General features: G+C 30.2%; 7 protein-coding genes across 7 annotated transcripts, besides 5 other annotated features; 5 read left to right on the top strand and 2 right to left on the bottom strand.

The window, feature by feature from the left end:
* Positions 1–853: 853 nt before the first annotated feature.
* On the top strand, positions 854–2,317 carry TVAGG3_0074140 (protein kinase protein; the record flags this gene model as incomplete). The annotated part of the gene is made up of 1 exon (XM_001325950.1): positions 854–2,317. The coding sequence occupies one exon, from the start codon at positions 854–856 to the stop codon at positions 2,315–2,317; it is 1,464 nt and encodes a 487-aa protein (XP_001325985.1).
* A 141-nt stretch (positions 2,318–2,458) lies between these two features.
* On the top strand, positions 2,459–2,918 carry TVAGG3_0074130 (uncharacterized protein; the record flags this gene model as incomplete). The annotated part of the gene is made up of 1 exon (XM_001325951.2): positions 2,466–2,918. The coding sequence occupies one exon, from the start codon at positions 2,466–2,468 to the stop codon at positions 2,916–2,918; it is 453 nt and encodes a 150-aa protein (XP_001325986.1).
* A 323-nt stretch (positions 2,919–3,241) lies between these two features.
* Positions 3,242–3,278: a mobile genetic element.
* Positions 3,242–3,278: a terminal%2Cinverted (terminal inverted repeat of Banshee-A3 transposon ID:TVAGG3_0074120).
* A 353-nt stretch (positions 3,279–3,631) lies between these two features.
* Positions 3,632–4,728: a mobile genetic element.
* A 1,893-nt stretch (positions 4,729–6,621) lies between these two features.
* Positions 6,622–6,659: a mobile genetic element.
* Positions 6,622–6,659: a terminal%2Cinverted (terminal inverted repeat of Banshee-A3 transposon ID:TVAGG3_0074100).
* A 43-nt stretch (positions 6,660–6,702) lies between these two features.
* TVAGG3_0074090 (uncharacterized protein) lies at positions 6,703–7,050 on the bottom strand (the record flags this gene model as incomplete). The annotated part of the gene is made up of 1 exon (XM_001325952.1): positions 6,703–7,050. One exon carries the CDS (start codon positions 7,048–7,050, stop codon positions 6,703–6,705), a length of 348 nt encoding a protein of 115 aa, XP_001325987.1.
* A 1,341-nt stretch (positions 7,051–8,391) lies between these two features.
* On the top strand, positions 8,392–9,113 carry TVAGG3_0074080 (homeodomain-like family; the record flags this gene model as incomplete). The annotated part of the gene is made up of 1 exon (XM_001325953.1): positions 8,497–9,063. The coding sequence occupies one exon, from the start codon at positions 8,497–8,499 to the stop codon at positions 9,061–9,063; it is 567 nt and encodes a 188-aa protein (XP_001325988.1).
* Positions 9,114–9,430: 317 nt separating this feature from the next.
* TVAGG3_0074070 (protein serine/threonine kinase protein) lies at positions 9,431–10,546 on the top strand (the record flags this gene model as incomplete). The annotated part of the gene is made up of 1 exon (XM_001325954.1): positions 9,431–10,546. One exon carries the CDS (start codon positions 9,431–9,433, stop codon positions 10,544–10,546), a length of 1,116 nt encoding a protein of 371 aa, XP_001325989.1.
* Positions 10,547–10,882: 336 nt separating this feature from the next.
* Positions 10,883–12,183, top strand: TVAGG3_0074060 (amidinotransferase family; the record flags this gene model as incomplete). The annotated part of the gene is made up of 1 exon (XM_001325955.2): positions 10,883–12,127. One exon carries the CDS (start codon positions 10,883–10,885, stop codon positions 12,125–12,127), a length of 1,245 nt encoding a protein of 414 aa, XP_001325990.1.
* Positions 12,184–12,307: 124 nt separating this feature from the next.
* Positions 12,308–13,672, bottom strand: TVAGG3_0074050 (uncharacterized protein; the record flags this gene model as incomplete). Its single annotated transcript, XM_001325956.1, has 1 exon — positions 12,639–13,595. The coding sequence occupies one exon, from the start codon at positions 13,593–13,595 to the stop codon at positions 12,639–12,641; it is 957 nt and encodes a 318-aa protein (XP_001325991.1).
* Positions 13,673–14,532: the final 860 nt, after the last annotated feature.

Genomic DNA, 14,532 nt, shown 5'->3' with positions numbered 1-14,532 from the left:
TACGAAGAGATCTTTAGCGATTTGTGAAAGCATTTCTTCATTAAATAATACAAGGATCATATGGCTACAAGCGGCAATAAGTATCAACGCATCATCAGCCTTTTCGACAAAACTAGTCCCAAATTTTTTCAGAAATTTCTTTTTGAATAAAACCGCTCCAGTTGGAAATTTTTCAAATGAAGTTGAAGCTTTCGCACAGGATTCAAACTTAAACTTGAAAATATTTCCTTATGATGAATCTAGAACGGGTTTTGTTTCTCAGCCTCCTTTGGACTTAAATTCGAAATCGTCAAGAAGTGTTTCTTCTGTTACCATCGCTAAGAATGTTAGACATAGTACTAATGATATTAAGCTGGTGAAATCTTCATCAGAACTCAGAGAATTGTCTTTTTTGCCTCAAATGCCAAAGAAAGAAACAAAAAAGGTTTATATCAAAAAGCCTCTCCCTCCTGTTAAGCCAGGAACAAGACCTTTGGCGTGCGCTTTATATGTAACGCCAATTAATCGTAGATAGTTTATATTATGTTTGTATTTTTATATAATAAAAATTGTTTTGTTGTTTGTTTTATATGGAAACTTGTGTTTCTGATGAACATTACATTCTAGATATTATGCCAATTGTTTACTATTTCTACATAGATATAAGAACATAAATCATATTATAAAAATTAAATGAAACGTATCTACAGATTGGCTCCTTGAATATATGATTGTACATTTATTGTAGTAAATTACAATATTAATAAATATGTTAAAAACCAAACGCATAAATTAAAAATCAATGATTACTGGTGATCTTGAAACTTTGTCACTTTTTGTATTGAGAAAAAAAACTTTTTTTATATCTATTGAAATGACTGAAACAACGGAAACTCTAAATATTAAGGTATTCAAGAAACTCACAAATAAAAACTTCTCAGAAGGCCTTGAAAGAGCTCCTTCTCTTCTTAGATCTAGGCAAGCAAGCTTATTTTACAAAACGTTATTAGCTCATTTTACAAATCCAGAATTAACAACCGAAATTGGTGATTCTATCCTTAAAACACTATCTCAGTGTCTAAAAAACGAGGACAATTTACGATGTTTTATTGATGGAAGTTTTGCAAATATGTTACCAAACGATCAAGAGCGATTTTTCAATTCAGTTTTTGAAGTTTTTTATGTTATTGTCACTACAGGTTCTATTCTGATTGATGAAACAATTGCAAATGTTTTGCATCCGTTAATTAAATTTAATCCGAAAAAATCATTAACAATCATCGCTTTATACTGCCAAAACTTTGGAGAAATTGATAATCCATGGCCTATGATAGATTTACTCATACAAGAAGGTTCTCATTTTAATATTCCAAATGTTGCTCAAGATTATATCTCGTTATTAGCATTTTTGAACAAAAAATATATTGAATATAGAAAGGGTCGTTCACAACATTGCTGGAATCAGATTATATCCATGCTTAGTACAGATGATACAAAAATTCTTGCAGCTTGTTACGGTGGACTTTGCACAATCTCAGAATTTTATCCAGGAGGAGCCATACAAATAGATTCTGTTTCTCAACATCTCAAAAATACAGAACTACAAAATTCAGTTTTAGCAATGCTAAATGTCGCCACATTAAACGAAAATGATGCATCCAGCAAGAAGCTTATATCTACCCTTATGTCAATTGCAGAGACTAATGTCAAAGCTACTCTAATTTTGATGAAATTAGGCTGTATTTTTTCAGCTGCCCAAACAATCTTTTCTATGACTGGTTGGATCAACAAGAAACTTCCAACTACTACAGATACTCTTCGCCTTTTCTTGGTTCTCCTTAGGCATAAAGATCTACGTGAAGAAATTGCAGAAAGTCCTGATTTTGTTGAATTTTTGAAACAAATCATTACGATGGACCGTCCAGGAGTTGTTCCAATAGCATGCACAATTATCAGGCGTGTCCCTCTCTCTAAGGATCTTGCTACAAACCTCAGCAAGAGTGGATTTTTGAAACAGTTTTATGATGCTCCCGAAGATGGCGATGACGGACTAACAAAGCATTCCAAGCTATTGCTAACAGATACAATATGTAGAGTGTGCTACGTCCGTGAATATTTATCAATGTGTGACAAAATTGCTGAAATTATAATAGAAAATGGCGAGTTTACTGATTCGGCGGCACTAGTAGCTGTAAGACTCTGCAAATATAGAAAATGCAAGGATAGATTCAAAGAATTAAAGTTGGACGCATTTTTCAAAAAAGATTCGTTGAAACCGAAGCTTCAAAACGTTGGCAAAAAGTTTTTGAAAGCGATTTCAGATGAGGAATCAAAATAATAGCTTTATTTTGTTGATTAAAAAATTCATTATGGAAAATTTAATTACCCCTGTCTTTTTGAGTGGAAAAACTATGGGAAATCTGCTTCAAATCTGAAAAAAAAATGAGGTCTGGTTTTGATTTTTCTTAAAAATTTAAACGGTCATAATGAAGAAACAAAAAACACTTGAGAAGGAGATTAATTTTCAGACTCAAGCAGAAGCAGATCGATACTTTGAAATTATCCAAACAAAGGAAATAAATAGACATAACAAAACAATGAAAAAACTCGAAGAAATGCAAGAACTGAGAATGCAAAATATTCAAAACCAAGAAAAGGAATATCTCAAAAAACTTTCGGAATTGCAAATTAAATACAAACGCCAAAAAGATAGAATATCCAAGAAACATCAAGATTATCTTTCAGCAATTCAGGAAACCTATGCATATCAAGCTAAACCAACTGTTAAACGAATGGATTATGATTATATTGATGCAGTTGCATACGAACTTAAGAAACTAATTGCCCAAGATTGCCGCGGTGGAGTATTCAAGACGCAGAAAGAAAAACTAAGAACAATAAACTCAGAAGTCGATGCTTTAATAAGGCAAACAAAGTGATGCAACAATAATTAATTTTCAATATTTTGTTGATAATCCAACATCCATTTAGATTTAGTGATTCTTCGTGTGAAATGTATTTTTTGACTTAGTCATTTTGATAAACAATCAATTGTTGAAAACAAAAATAAAATAAAATTTTCAACTTGATTCGATCATTGCATCTCTTATTTTGGGGCACATACAATTATGGGAATGATTTCATAGCAACATCGTGTGAGTTACTCACTCTATTATATTTTTTTGTTTTTGTATGAATTTTAAAATGTATTATTTAAAAATTACAGGCTTTTATAACAGTTAAAATAAATAGTGAGATAGTGTAATAAACAGAAATTCATCAAAAGTGACAGCTCTCAATTTTTTGACATTTGTAAATTCTAAATTGAATAAGAAAAATGAAATAATACTAAGCATAATACAATATTCTAGATTTAATTATAATTAGGAAAAAGTTAGTTTTGAGAGTACTTTTCATAGGCATATAGAATGAAATCTTCTGAAAAATAATATCACATAAACTCATATTATTTTCTAATATATAACTATTTTATATAAAAATCAAATTCAATGATCTTAAAAGCGAAGGATAAACCTCAAAATTTACGAATATAATGAGTGGGAATATAATGCTTATCTATCATAAAACCATATGAAATATCAATTTTTGCTTTACGCCTAATTTTTGACGACAATTAGCAAAAAATGTTAAGGGTTCACTGTAAGGCCAAATAAGGTCTATCGTCGTCCCAAAAATATTGCTCGAGATGGTGTTTTACTAAGGCCCAAAACTTAAAAAAACACAAAAAAATTAACTTTACTCTTTTGAGATCCTTATCAGATATGCATCAATTTGATGCAGTATCGCAGTTCAAATCTGATTTTTTAATGTAGATGTACTCTAACATCCTTTAAAAAATGCAAAATGATATTAATTAAGCTTTTCATTTCTGTATCATACACGAAACAAAATCGTTCATTATACTAAAATTTATCAAAGTTTGATTAATGAAAAAATAATATCTAAATTTTTACATTGAGTCAGCTATTGATATGGTTAATATTAAATCTTGTAAAAATTGGCATTATCCAGAATAATACCCACTAAAATACACAATTTTTTTTAAAAAAAATTTTATCAATTGTTATGGTATATCTTTATGATAATGAATAAAATGCTTATTTTTCATAAGTAAATACATAATTTATGCTTAAACACAAAAAATAACACGAAAATTTTTGGCCAACATATCTAAACTAAGGATAATGGTTTGAATATATAAACAATAATACTTTGTCCAGGGAATTAAATTTGTGCTATCCAATTGTCAATTCTTTGAATTTTTTTAAATGCAAGATATCCCGGCATTAGCCTCAATAAATATATATATTATGCATCATAATATTAGTTTGTAATGGCATTAAAGCGAAATTCCTAATTTCTTCTCAATTAAATTCCTTGAAAAACATTGGAATTAATGATTGGAAATAGGTCAAAAAAATTCCTAATATAAAACTTATACTTAAGATAAAATTAAAATTCGAAAATATCTATTTTTCAAAACACGCATCCAAAAGCGAAAAAATTCGAAAAAAATCATGTTCTTATAAAACTCACTGATTTTGCAATTTTTATGAGATTTGAAGTGATAGAATATATTACCATCTTATTGAAACATCTGCTTCATTGTTGTATTCACATAATATTAATCAGAACACTAGGAAAAGTGGATTTTCGAAAAATGACGATAACGATTATTTGCAAATCGCCTCTCAATTTTGAGAGACTTTCAATTTTTACAGTGGACCCTTAAATGTTAACACTCAGTCCATTTGAATATGAAAAATAAAATTGACTTTGATTAAATGTTTTTATTTATCATGCAATTCTTCTTGCGACCAAAGATTTGAATAAAAGTTCAAAAAATAAGATAGCTTAAAAAATAATATACGGTAGTGTTTACTAATAGATGAATAGTATATAAATTCTATTAAAATGGATTTGATCCAAAAAATATATAAAATTTGATCATAAATAAAATCGTTTTAAATTACTTCTTCATTTAAATTATAACAATTATTTTTGGTTTTATATTTTTTTGGATCAAATCCATTTTAATAGAATTTATATACTATTCATCTATTAGTAAACACTACCGTATATTATTTTTTAAGCTATCTTATTTTTTGAACTTTTATTCAAATCTTTGGTCGCAAGAAGAATTGCATGATAAATAAAAACATTTAATCAAAGTCAATTTTATTTTTCATATTCAAATGGACTGAGTGTTAACATTTAACATTTTTTGCTAATTGTCGTCAAAAATTAGGCGTAAAGCAAAAATTGATATTTCATATGGTTTTATGATAGATAAGCATTATATTCCCACTCATTATATTCGTAAATTTTGAGGTTTATCCTTCGCTTTTAAGATCATTGAATTTGATTTTTATATAAAATAAGGGTTTCGTTTTGCTAAAATTGTCACTTTTATAGCATATTTGTTTTTGGATGTTTTGCGAAACCAAAAAAAAAAAAACTATGATATACAATGTGTGTGTAAAGAAAATACTTTATTTACTAGTTAAAAAATCATTTGGTATTGATCAAGTTATTTTTTCTGGATAAGATATTATATGGATAATTGGATAGAAAATACAATTATATAATCTTGTACCTGGTTTAATTAAGCTAATTGTCATCAGAAACTTGTAATTTTTATGAATTTCAGATTTTCTTTTCATTACTGCTTTTCTTAATAGGTCAAGTTCTTATTTACGTTATAAAGTATGATATTTACAAATATCAAGTTATCATGTTTTTTGAGAAATTATGAGAAACAAACAAAAATGAAAAAGATAGGAATAGCAATGAATAGTGATGTGGGTATAGAAAATGTAAGAGATATGAATGCAAAGCAATCAGTATTTAGGATATTGACCATAGATTTCGAAAAAAAAATGCTGCATATTGAGCGAAAACTATGATTATATTATAAGGCTGTCATTTAAAGCATAATGAAACTATTCCCTTTTCATTTTAATCGAATAAGATAGTAAAGATTTTTGAATTAGCTAGAAACTGATGAGATGTTTTCACAAATCAGATTTTTAATCTCTATAATGCATAATTCGCTCAATATCTCAATTTTGATATTGCGAGATATTTTTGCTATCGGTTTCGCAATTTTGACACAATAGCAAGAGGGTTCTATAAGCATTATTATCAACGTAGAATCTGAATATCATATCAGAAAATGTCGCAACTCTGACATTTACCCGACCAAATAGCAAAAATAATTGAATACTTTTCGCAAAAACTTTAAAAATCGATAAAAATATGAAATATAGATATTAAAGAGACTTTTTATATAATATTCATAAAGATTTTCCAAAAATATGATACCGCAAAATTAAAAAAGTGACGTCTTGAGTGGAGTCAAAGGTCGAAATTGCTAGCTAAATGTTTTTTTAGCGAAATTGCGTATTGTACGTTTTTTCGCAAAACGAAACCCTTATATAAAATAGTTATATATTAGAAAATAATATGAGTTTATGTGATATTATTTTTCAGAAGATTTTGTGTTCTTCTTCAAAATTTTATTTTTTATTAAAAAGAATCTTTACAAAATATACATTTACTTTAATTAATATTTAAAAACGTGCTCTATCAAAAGTTCCAAAAATTCAATATTTTAGCTTTTCTGAGGTGTCACTTTTGATGAATTTCTGTTTACAACAATAGCGTTGGCTAGTATTAAAATAATATAACAATCCAAAATTATCATATAGGCATACGATCTATTTTTTCATCGACAGATGAATCACAAGTATCTGGGAAATATACTGCGTCATCATTAACTAATAAACCATCTGATGAGCTTAATAATAATGGATTTCTGCCGAAAGGTTCATTCGCATATACTAAAGGTGCTGGATTTTGTGTTGTTATATCAGGTGTAAGCCAGTTTGGAGCTGGTGATTTGCGTTTGAATGATTCTTGCAACGAAGTTGATGAAGATGAAAATTCTTCTTCTTTCTTCTTTGGTTGTGGAGGAGGAGAAGGGACTGGAGACTCTGGTTTAACTGGACTTTTTTCGACTTTTGGTTCATCATCATGCTCTTTACACATATTTTTTGTTTACTTTTGAAGCGATTTTATTTCACACTTTTTGAATTCGAACCTTGATATCATGTTAGTTAAAATAGTCCATTGGATAGGATTGATAATAACATACATTTTATTATATTAAAATCCTTTGACTGAGCAGATTTGCTTTTATCAAAAACTAGTTTTTATAATATTTGCGAAATTTCAGTAAATATAATATTTCAAATTCTTATTCAGAAAGATTCGACTATTCTTTAACGATTTATTTTCACAATGTAGTGCAGGATAATTTGAACATAGATAGTCAGACTTAATCTAAGGAAGAATATGTCAAACACCATATGTCAATGCAACTTAGAATGCACTTGATTGATAAAAAGCTTCTGAGACAAATTTCTTGCAAAAAAGTTAATGAAAAACTGTGGTGTCTATGATATGTATGAATCTTTGTTATCATAAGATTCGGATTTTTAGTTTTTCCAAATACTTACCTAAAACTTTTTTTATAGAAACGGTTTCAAAAAATTTTTTAATATATAAAAAAAGATGGGAGGTTTCCAGAGTAAAGAAAAGAAGAAAATAATGTATATTTTAATTCTAACATCAGATTTTTAGGTCTTGATAATGCTGGAAAGACTTCTATTTTAAATAAGCTTACTAACGGAAGTATTCATACAGTTGCACCAACACGCGGATATAATATAACACAAACACAAATTGATGGTATAGATTATTCAATATGGGATGTTGGGGGCCAACAAACTTTAAGATCTCAGTGGACAAATTATTTAGATAAGATTATTGGAATTGTTTGGGTTATTGATAGCGCAGATCGCCGGAGAATGTACGAAACTGGATTAGAATTAGCAGCTTTATTACAAGATGATAAAGTACCTGGTGTTCCACTATTAATTTTTGCAAATAAGCAGGATTTGAAAACGGCTATGAATGCAGATGAAATTACATTGGAATTAGAACTACATTCTATTAGAAATAGGAATTGGCAAATACAAAATTGTTCTGCACTTGATGGCATGGGATTGCAAGAAGGATTTCAATGGCTTGCACAGTCAATACAGTAAATATTTGAAATTTATACTTATAGTTATCTGAAAATATCATTAAAATTATTTTACAATTTTTTTATAATGAATTAACTTCGGTACTAAATCAAATACATGTAATACATTAATTTCTTGAGTTTATGTATAATATATTAAATAATGAATACAAAATGAATTTTGTTAATAGTGAAGAGAGCTCAATGTTATTGATTTATCAAGATTAGTTATGTTATTTTGCATTATCATTGTCTGAACATAATCCTTGCGAGATTTGGAATAAATTACCCTAAAAACATTCCAAATCTTACAATTTGCTATGCTGTTGATATTTTGGCTGTCCAATCTTTTTAATATGTAAGTAATGCTTTAATAGGAATTTTTTGGATACTTTTTTTTTCATCAAATGGATAACAATCCTGGAGAAACCAAAAATGATACAACTGTTCCAAAGGAAAAAATTCAACGACCTCCTGAATATGCAACATGGACTCAGTGCAAAAAAGACTCTTGGGATCAATTAGAAGCAAATCCAAACGCATTTTACTATCGTCATCTATATCCAGGAGAAACTCGTAAAAATGGAGCGTGGTCAGAGGATGAAAAGAAACTTTTTGTTGAAGCACTTCGTAAAACCAAAAAAATTAATCAACACTGGGGTTTATTTTCAAGAAATATTCCTGGAAGAGTTGGTTATCAGTGCCATCAGCAATATCTTCGTATGGTTGAAACAGGAGAATTACAAAAACTCGCTCCAGAATTACAACTTCCACCACATCGAACAAATGATACCTCCAAGAAATGGAATCATATAGACTCATCTCAAAATACATCCAGTCAACTTGATCAAATCGAAGATGAGTCCCTATATTTGAAGCAGCCATCAAACGAAACAAATTTCAAAGAAAAACTAAAATCTCCAATGAAATCGCCATCGTCAAGTCAAATAGAACAAGATATATTATATTTTTAATCAAATTTCTAACAAATTTGTGTCTCATTAGAATTTGACTTTTTGATAATTTATGCATTTATTACATACTTGTTTGTTAATATTTATAATATAGTAAACCTTTAGCTTTACAAAACAATCAATACAAGAAATTATCTATATTCCGAACTGGAATAGCCAGAATGGGTTTAATATATCTTTGTGGACACATGTGATTACACAATAGCTTTCTTTATCGATATAAGAACATAAAATCTTTCCAATGAAATTTCTTACGATACAGACGGTTTGGTTGGATAATTCATAAATATAAGTTATTTGTATTTTATCTTATAATTGGATATAAGTCATCATTCTTGTAATACTCCTTCTATATTTTTGTATAAAAATGCTTGAAACGAGTGGGGATGATCTTCCTGTTCCGAATAAAGTAATAAACTACAGAATAATTGCCACCTCTAGAGTTCATGCATACATAAGCAAGTATATTTATCCGTCTTTTTTATCCTACTCTGAATTTGGTTTAAGTTTTGGAGTATTATCAAAGTATCGAGTTAACAAAATCATTGGATTCGGTAAATATTCAACAGTATTCATGGCTACTAACGGGAAAAAGAAAGTAGCTATCAAGGTTTTTAAAGATGTTAAGGAAATTACAATCAAACGCGAAGTTTTTATTTTAAAAACATGCCGAAAGCTATCCAATATAGTACAAATTATAGATGTAGTTAAAGATCCAAAATATAATAGCATTTCAATAGTAATGGAATATTGTAAAGCATCTAATGCCGAAATTCTTGAAAATCTATCTCTAGACGACTTTAGGATCTATATTTACCAACTAATCAATGGATTATACAATCTTCATTCTCATGGAATAATTCATCGAGATATTAAACCAGAAAATATACTTTACGATAAGAAAACTAAGCAACTTAAGATAGGTGATCTCGGTCTAGCCGAAATATACTTTCCATTGCAGCAATATACAACTGGATTAGGAACTCTTCGCTGGATGGCACCAGAACTTATCTTTGATTACAAATTTTATGATTATGCAGTTGACATGTGGGCTGTTGGTATCATATTGTATGTTATTACTATTGACTACAATAAAAAAAATTACGAAACCCTTGGTCAGATGGCAATTGCAGTTTCTGAGATGCTTACACCGTCAGAAGTACTTACATTTATTGATAAATACGGAATATTCATCCCAAACTCTTTATTGAGTGCGATGCCGCAAGTAAATTTCAATATGTGGCCAACTTATATCGAGCACATGAAGCCAAAGTTCAAAGATGATGACATGATTGATTTAATGCGAAAACTCCTTGTGGCTGACCCCCAGAGAAGATTGAGCGCAATGGAAGCCTTGGAACATCCATTTTTTGACAAAGTTCCCCCTGAATTTAAGGAAATTAATAAGAAGCACAAACTAAAGCACTCAATAATGGTTAGAGCCAATGCAATTAAAAACAATATTAAGAAGAGAAATATTTAATGCCTATCTAACTTATAAAAAATGCCTTGTCCCTCATCATATACTGTATGAAATAGAAAGATGTTATTTAATTCATGTAAACTGTTTTTATATTCTTTATCTGTTTTAAATAAAATGTACAAGCTATCATTCTAAGTCGATATCCTCAATTGTTAGTAAATTCATATCAATCATATTGCATGATCTTCTCTCAGAAGAATATTCAAACTCATTTTGTCTTATTACTATTATAACAGGATCCATTTGATCTATGCATATCATAATATTCATTCATGATGTTTATGATATTTTATTTTAGATTGAATTGTTTTTGATCATTTTCATCGTTCTCATCCTATGCTTGCAAGTATTTCTCGCGCATCATCAAGTTTTCGCTTTCCTCTGGTCAAAAGTTTCAACCAGGTCTCTGAGTTTGATCATCCAACAGATATCATCACCCATTGTCCAGGAATTGAAACAAGATTTCCTTTTCATCTTTCTGCTTTCCTTTACGAGCACCCACCGAATCCCAAAAAGGCTGTAGGATGCCACAATGAGTTCAGGAAGCTTCTTCACGAAGCCTGCGGTGCTCGTATCTGGACAGTTCGTGAAATTCTCAAAAACATGGAAACATCCGAACTCAGAAAAGCCCTGGTAAACTTTACACCCGTTCATTTCTCTCTTACACCAGGAATACCTTCAGCAGATACTCAAACAAAGCTCAAACAAGAATATCTCGATTTCTCTCTCTCAAAGCTTTCCAAAGATCATCTTATTGATCTTATTTTCCTCCATCCAACGCTCATAATCGATGTCAACGACAAATCATCCACAGGTTTCCACTACGACAAGATCCCACTTTCTCCTCTTGCTAATACCGTTTTTACTCGCGATCAGCAGATCACCACGGCTAAGGGCGTTGTCATTGGCCGCTTTGGTGCTGCCCAGCGTCGCGATGAAAACGATCTTATGTCAATTGTTTGGCCACAGATCGGCGTCAATCCAGTTGGCCGCATCGAAGCTCCAGGAACCATCGAGGGTGGTGACTTCATTCCACTTTCAAAGGATTGCATGCTTTTGGGCGTTGGTTTACGTACAAATATGAATGCAGCCCAGCAGCTTATGGACAAAGACCTTTTGGGCTGCGACAGGTTTGTTGTTGTTGAAGACAAAGTCGATTGCAACCAGCAACGTATGCATCTCGACACTTTCTTCAACGTTGCCTCAGAAAAACTTTGCGTTTGCGTTGACAAGATCGCACAAGATGATCCACAGTACGTAAGAATAGCTCACGAATACGTAAAGAGAGAAGAAGGCTACGTAGAAGAGAAAACTATGCCATTTGGCCAATGGCTCAAGAAGGAGAAGTTCGAAGTCGTAGAAGCAACATTCAAACAGCAGGAGGACTACTTCATCAACTTATTACACTTAGGAAAAACTCCTTTGGGAAAGGATAGAGTTTTCGCTATCAATCCTGAAGTCGAAAAGGCTTTGGTACAACACGGTTACGATGGACATGTTTACTACATGGACTTCTCACAGATTACAGCCATGTACGGTGGTGCGCATTGCGCAACTCAAGTATTACGCTCGCAGAAGTAATTTTCTCTTGAAATATTTTTATTCGTATATCTAAAATAAAGTAATAATTAAACTGAATATATATATATAAACTTATTTGTTTTCAATTAATTTTGATTGTATATTATATAATAGGTTTGGTAGCTGTTCGATAGAAAATTTGGTTAAATAGGTCACCTGCTTGTGTTTTAATCAATGTGCATGATATTAGGAACATTTGTCAATGAAAAATATAATTGAGATTTTCTGTTTTAAGTGGTTTTAATGCTGATAAATAGTAGTATTGACAGAACCATTTATTGTCTATAGGAATGAGCAAAAATAAAGAAATATTGTGAAAAATATACAAAACAATTTTTATTAATATAAAACAAATATAATTTGTGTACGCACAGACTGTATGAAGTAGACGCTTATAATTCTTATTCCAGGCGATATTTCTTTATTAAACAAAATTTATCGAGTCGCTGCGCATGATACTAGTTAATTTGTCATTTCGTACAACAACGATCCTGTCCGTAGTTTAAATTGGTCAGATCAAAAAGTTAAACACACGAACTGGTGGATTTGATAATAAATATTCAATAGATGAAGGTTTGATATGCAATTTTCTAATTGAATTCATAAACTCTGTTGTACTAATATAATATCCGCCGTAATCGCTTAATTGTTTAAGTTTCTCTTGTTTATAACTAGAATGATTTGAGTAATGATGCTTTTGGATATTATAGTTATAATTTGGGTCTACCAAATCGGAAAATACAATTGGGGTTAAGTTATTATTTGATAAAATTTGTGTTATCTTCATAATATCTGATTCAAGATTAGATCCAGCAATTAAAACATACTTACCACCTAATCCGTATACTGCGTTTGCTATTTCATCTTTATTTATTAAATAAATGTCACGAAGATGTCTGATTAGATCTGGATTAGTGTCTGGAAGTTGTTTGGTATTTATGTTAATGGGATCTTCATATATGCATTTTCCAATAATATTAGAATCAATTAGAGATTTTCTTTGTTTTTTGTTTGATTGAGAATGATATGAATTAACTTTTTTACCACCTTCCACAGCTTTAAAAGCTCTGATCCTTTGAATATCTATTTCTCTAACAATTCGATTAAATGTTAATTGAATTATCGGAAATTTGAAAGAATGCGCATATTGAAGGAATCTATTTATAAAAGGAACTATAAAGTGAAATCTATCTAATGTATAAATGCAAGATTCATTAGGAATTAATGAAATTACAAAAATAATTTTATGAAAATCAATGTTTAACGTAGTTGAATCGTTTGACGTATGCACGGGTAAATTAAAAAATAGCGGTCTGCGTGGAGTTGGCGGGAAACTATTTACATTTGGCAATAATTGAAAGACAGAAACTGTTATAATCACTGTTATGATACCAACTATTATCTGCATGATCCTTAATTTATTTATTACAATAGGCCTTACATGAGGACGCTTTGGAAGATGTTTCATTCAGCTGAAAATAACGAAATTTTAACTATGAAATATAATGGTAGTTGATATAAATTACTATTAATTTAGAATCTGATTAATATTATTGCCTTAAGTCTATTATTTGGAATATTATATTTATTCAAGCTTTCAACAAATTTTTCCTAAATGTTAGTCACCGTTACGGTTTTTTCTTTTTTGGGGGCGAGCTTGCGAGCCCCCCAAAAAAGAAAAAACCGTAACGGTGAGCTTACATTTCGGCATAGTTTAAGTCTAGGTTTTGCATTTTAAAATGTTTGTTACCTTATCTTCTTTCAAAAAGTGGCAAAAATTTGTTTGAAATTTGAAAAAGATATTTTTATTTGCATAAATGACATTCAACTAAGCTGTAGCATGATTCTTTTGCATGCTCTAGTTTTTTTCTCAGTTCAATCTCCTTCCATACTCTTGCTTGTACCAGTAAGATCGCACCAAAATTCTCAAAAATTAAGATCTCCAATTTTTATGTCCAACTCCAATTATCAAACGCCCTCATTAACGCCACTCATAGCCATCTTTCATGCATGAGAAATCGTTATTAGAAGATTTTTTACGGCTAATTATCTGATTCAATTCAGATCAATACTCAAAGCCCCATTATTTATTTATAAATCCTTGTTTGTCGCCTATGCGAATAAAAATTCTTTTTATATTTTAAACAATTTTTTTTTCACTTTGGAAGGAGAAAGGTGACTAACATTTTAAAAATGCAAAAACCGACTAAACTATCTTTAAATGTATCACTATTAATACTATATTTTAGCATAATTTCTGTGATAGCATCCAAAATCTCGCAGTTAAAATACTTTATAATTCGCCAGCTTGAAAGCTTCATCATGGAATGATTTAACATTTTGCTTATGTTTACCAGGAGGATCGTTCAGAATTTTCGGCAGCCAATGATGAACTAATCGCGAAA

Source organism: Trichomonas vaginalis, chromosome IV, assembly GCF_026262505.1.
Source record: "Trichomonas vaginalis G3 chromosome IV, whole genome shotgun sequence".
Classification (NCBI taxonomy): Eukaryota; Parabasalia; order Trichomonadida; family Trichomonadidae; genus Trichomonas; species Trichomonas vaginalis.
Note: the sequence above shows the minus strand (reverse complement) of the source record. Positions and strands in the feature narration are given on the sequence as shown.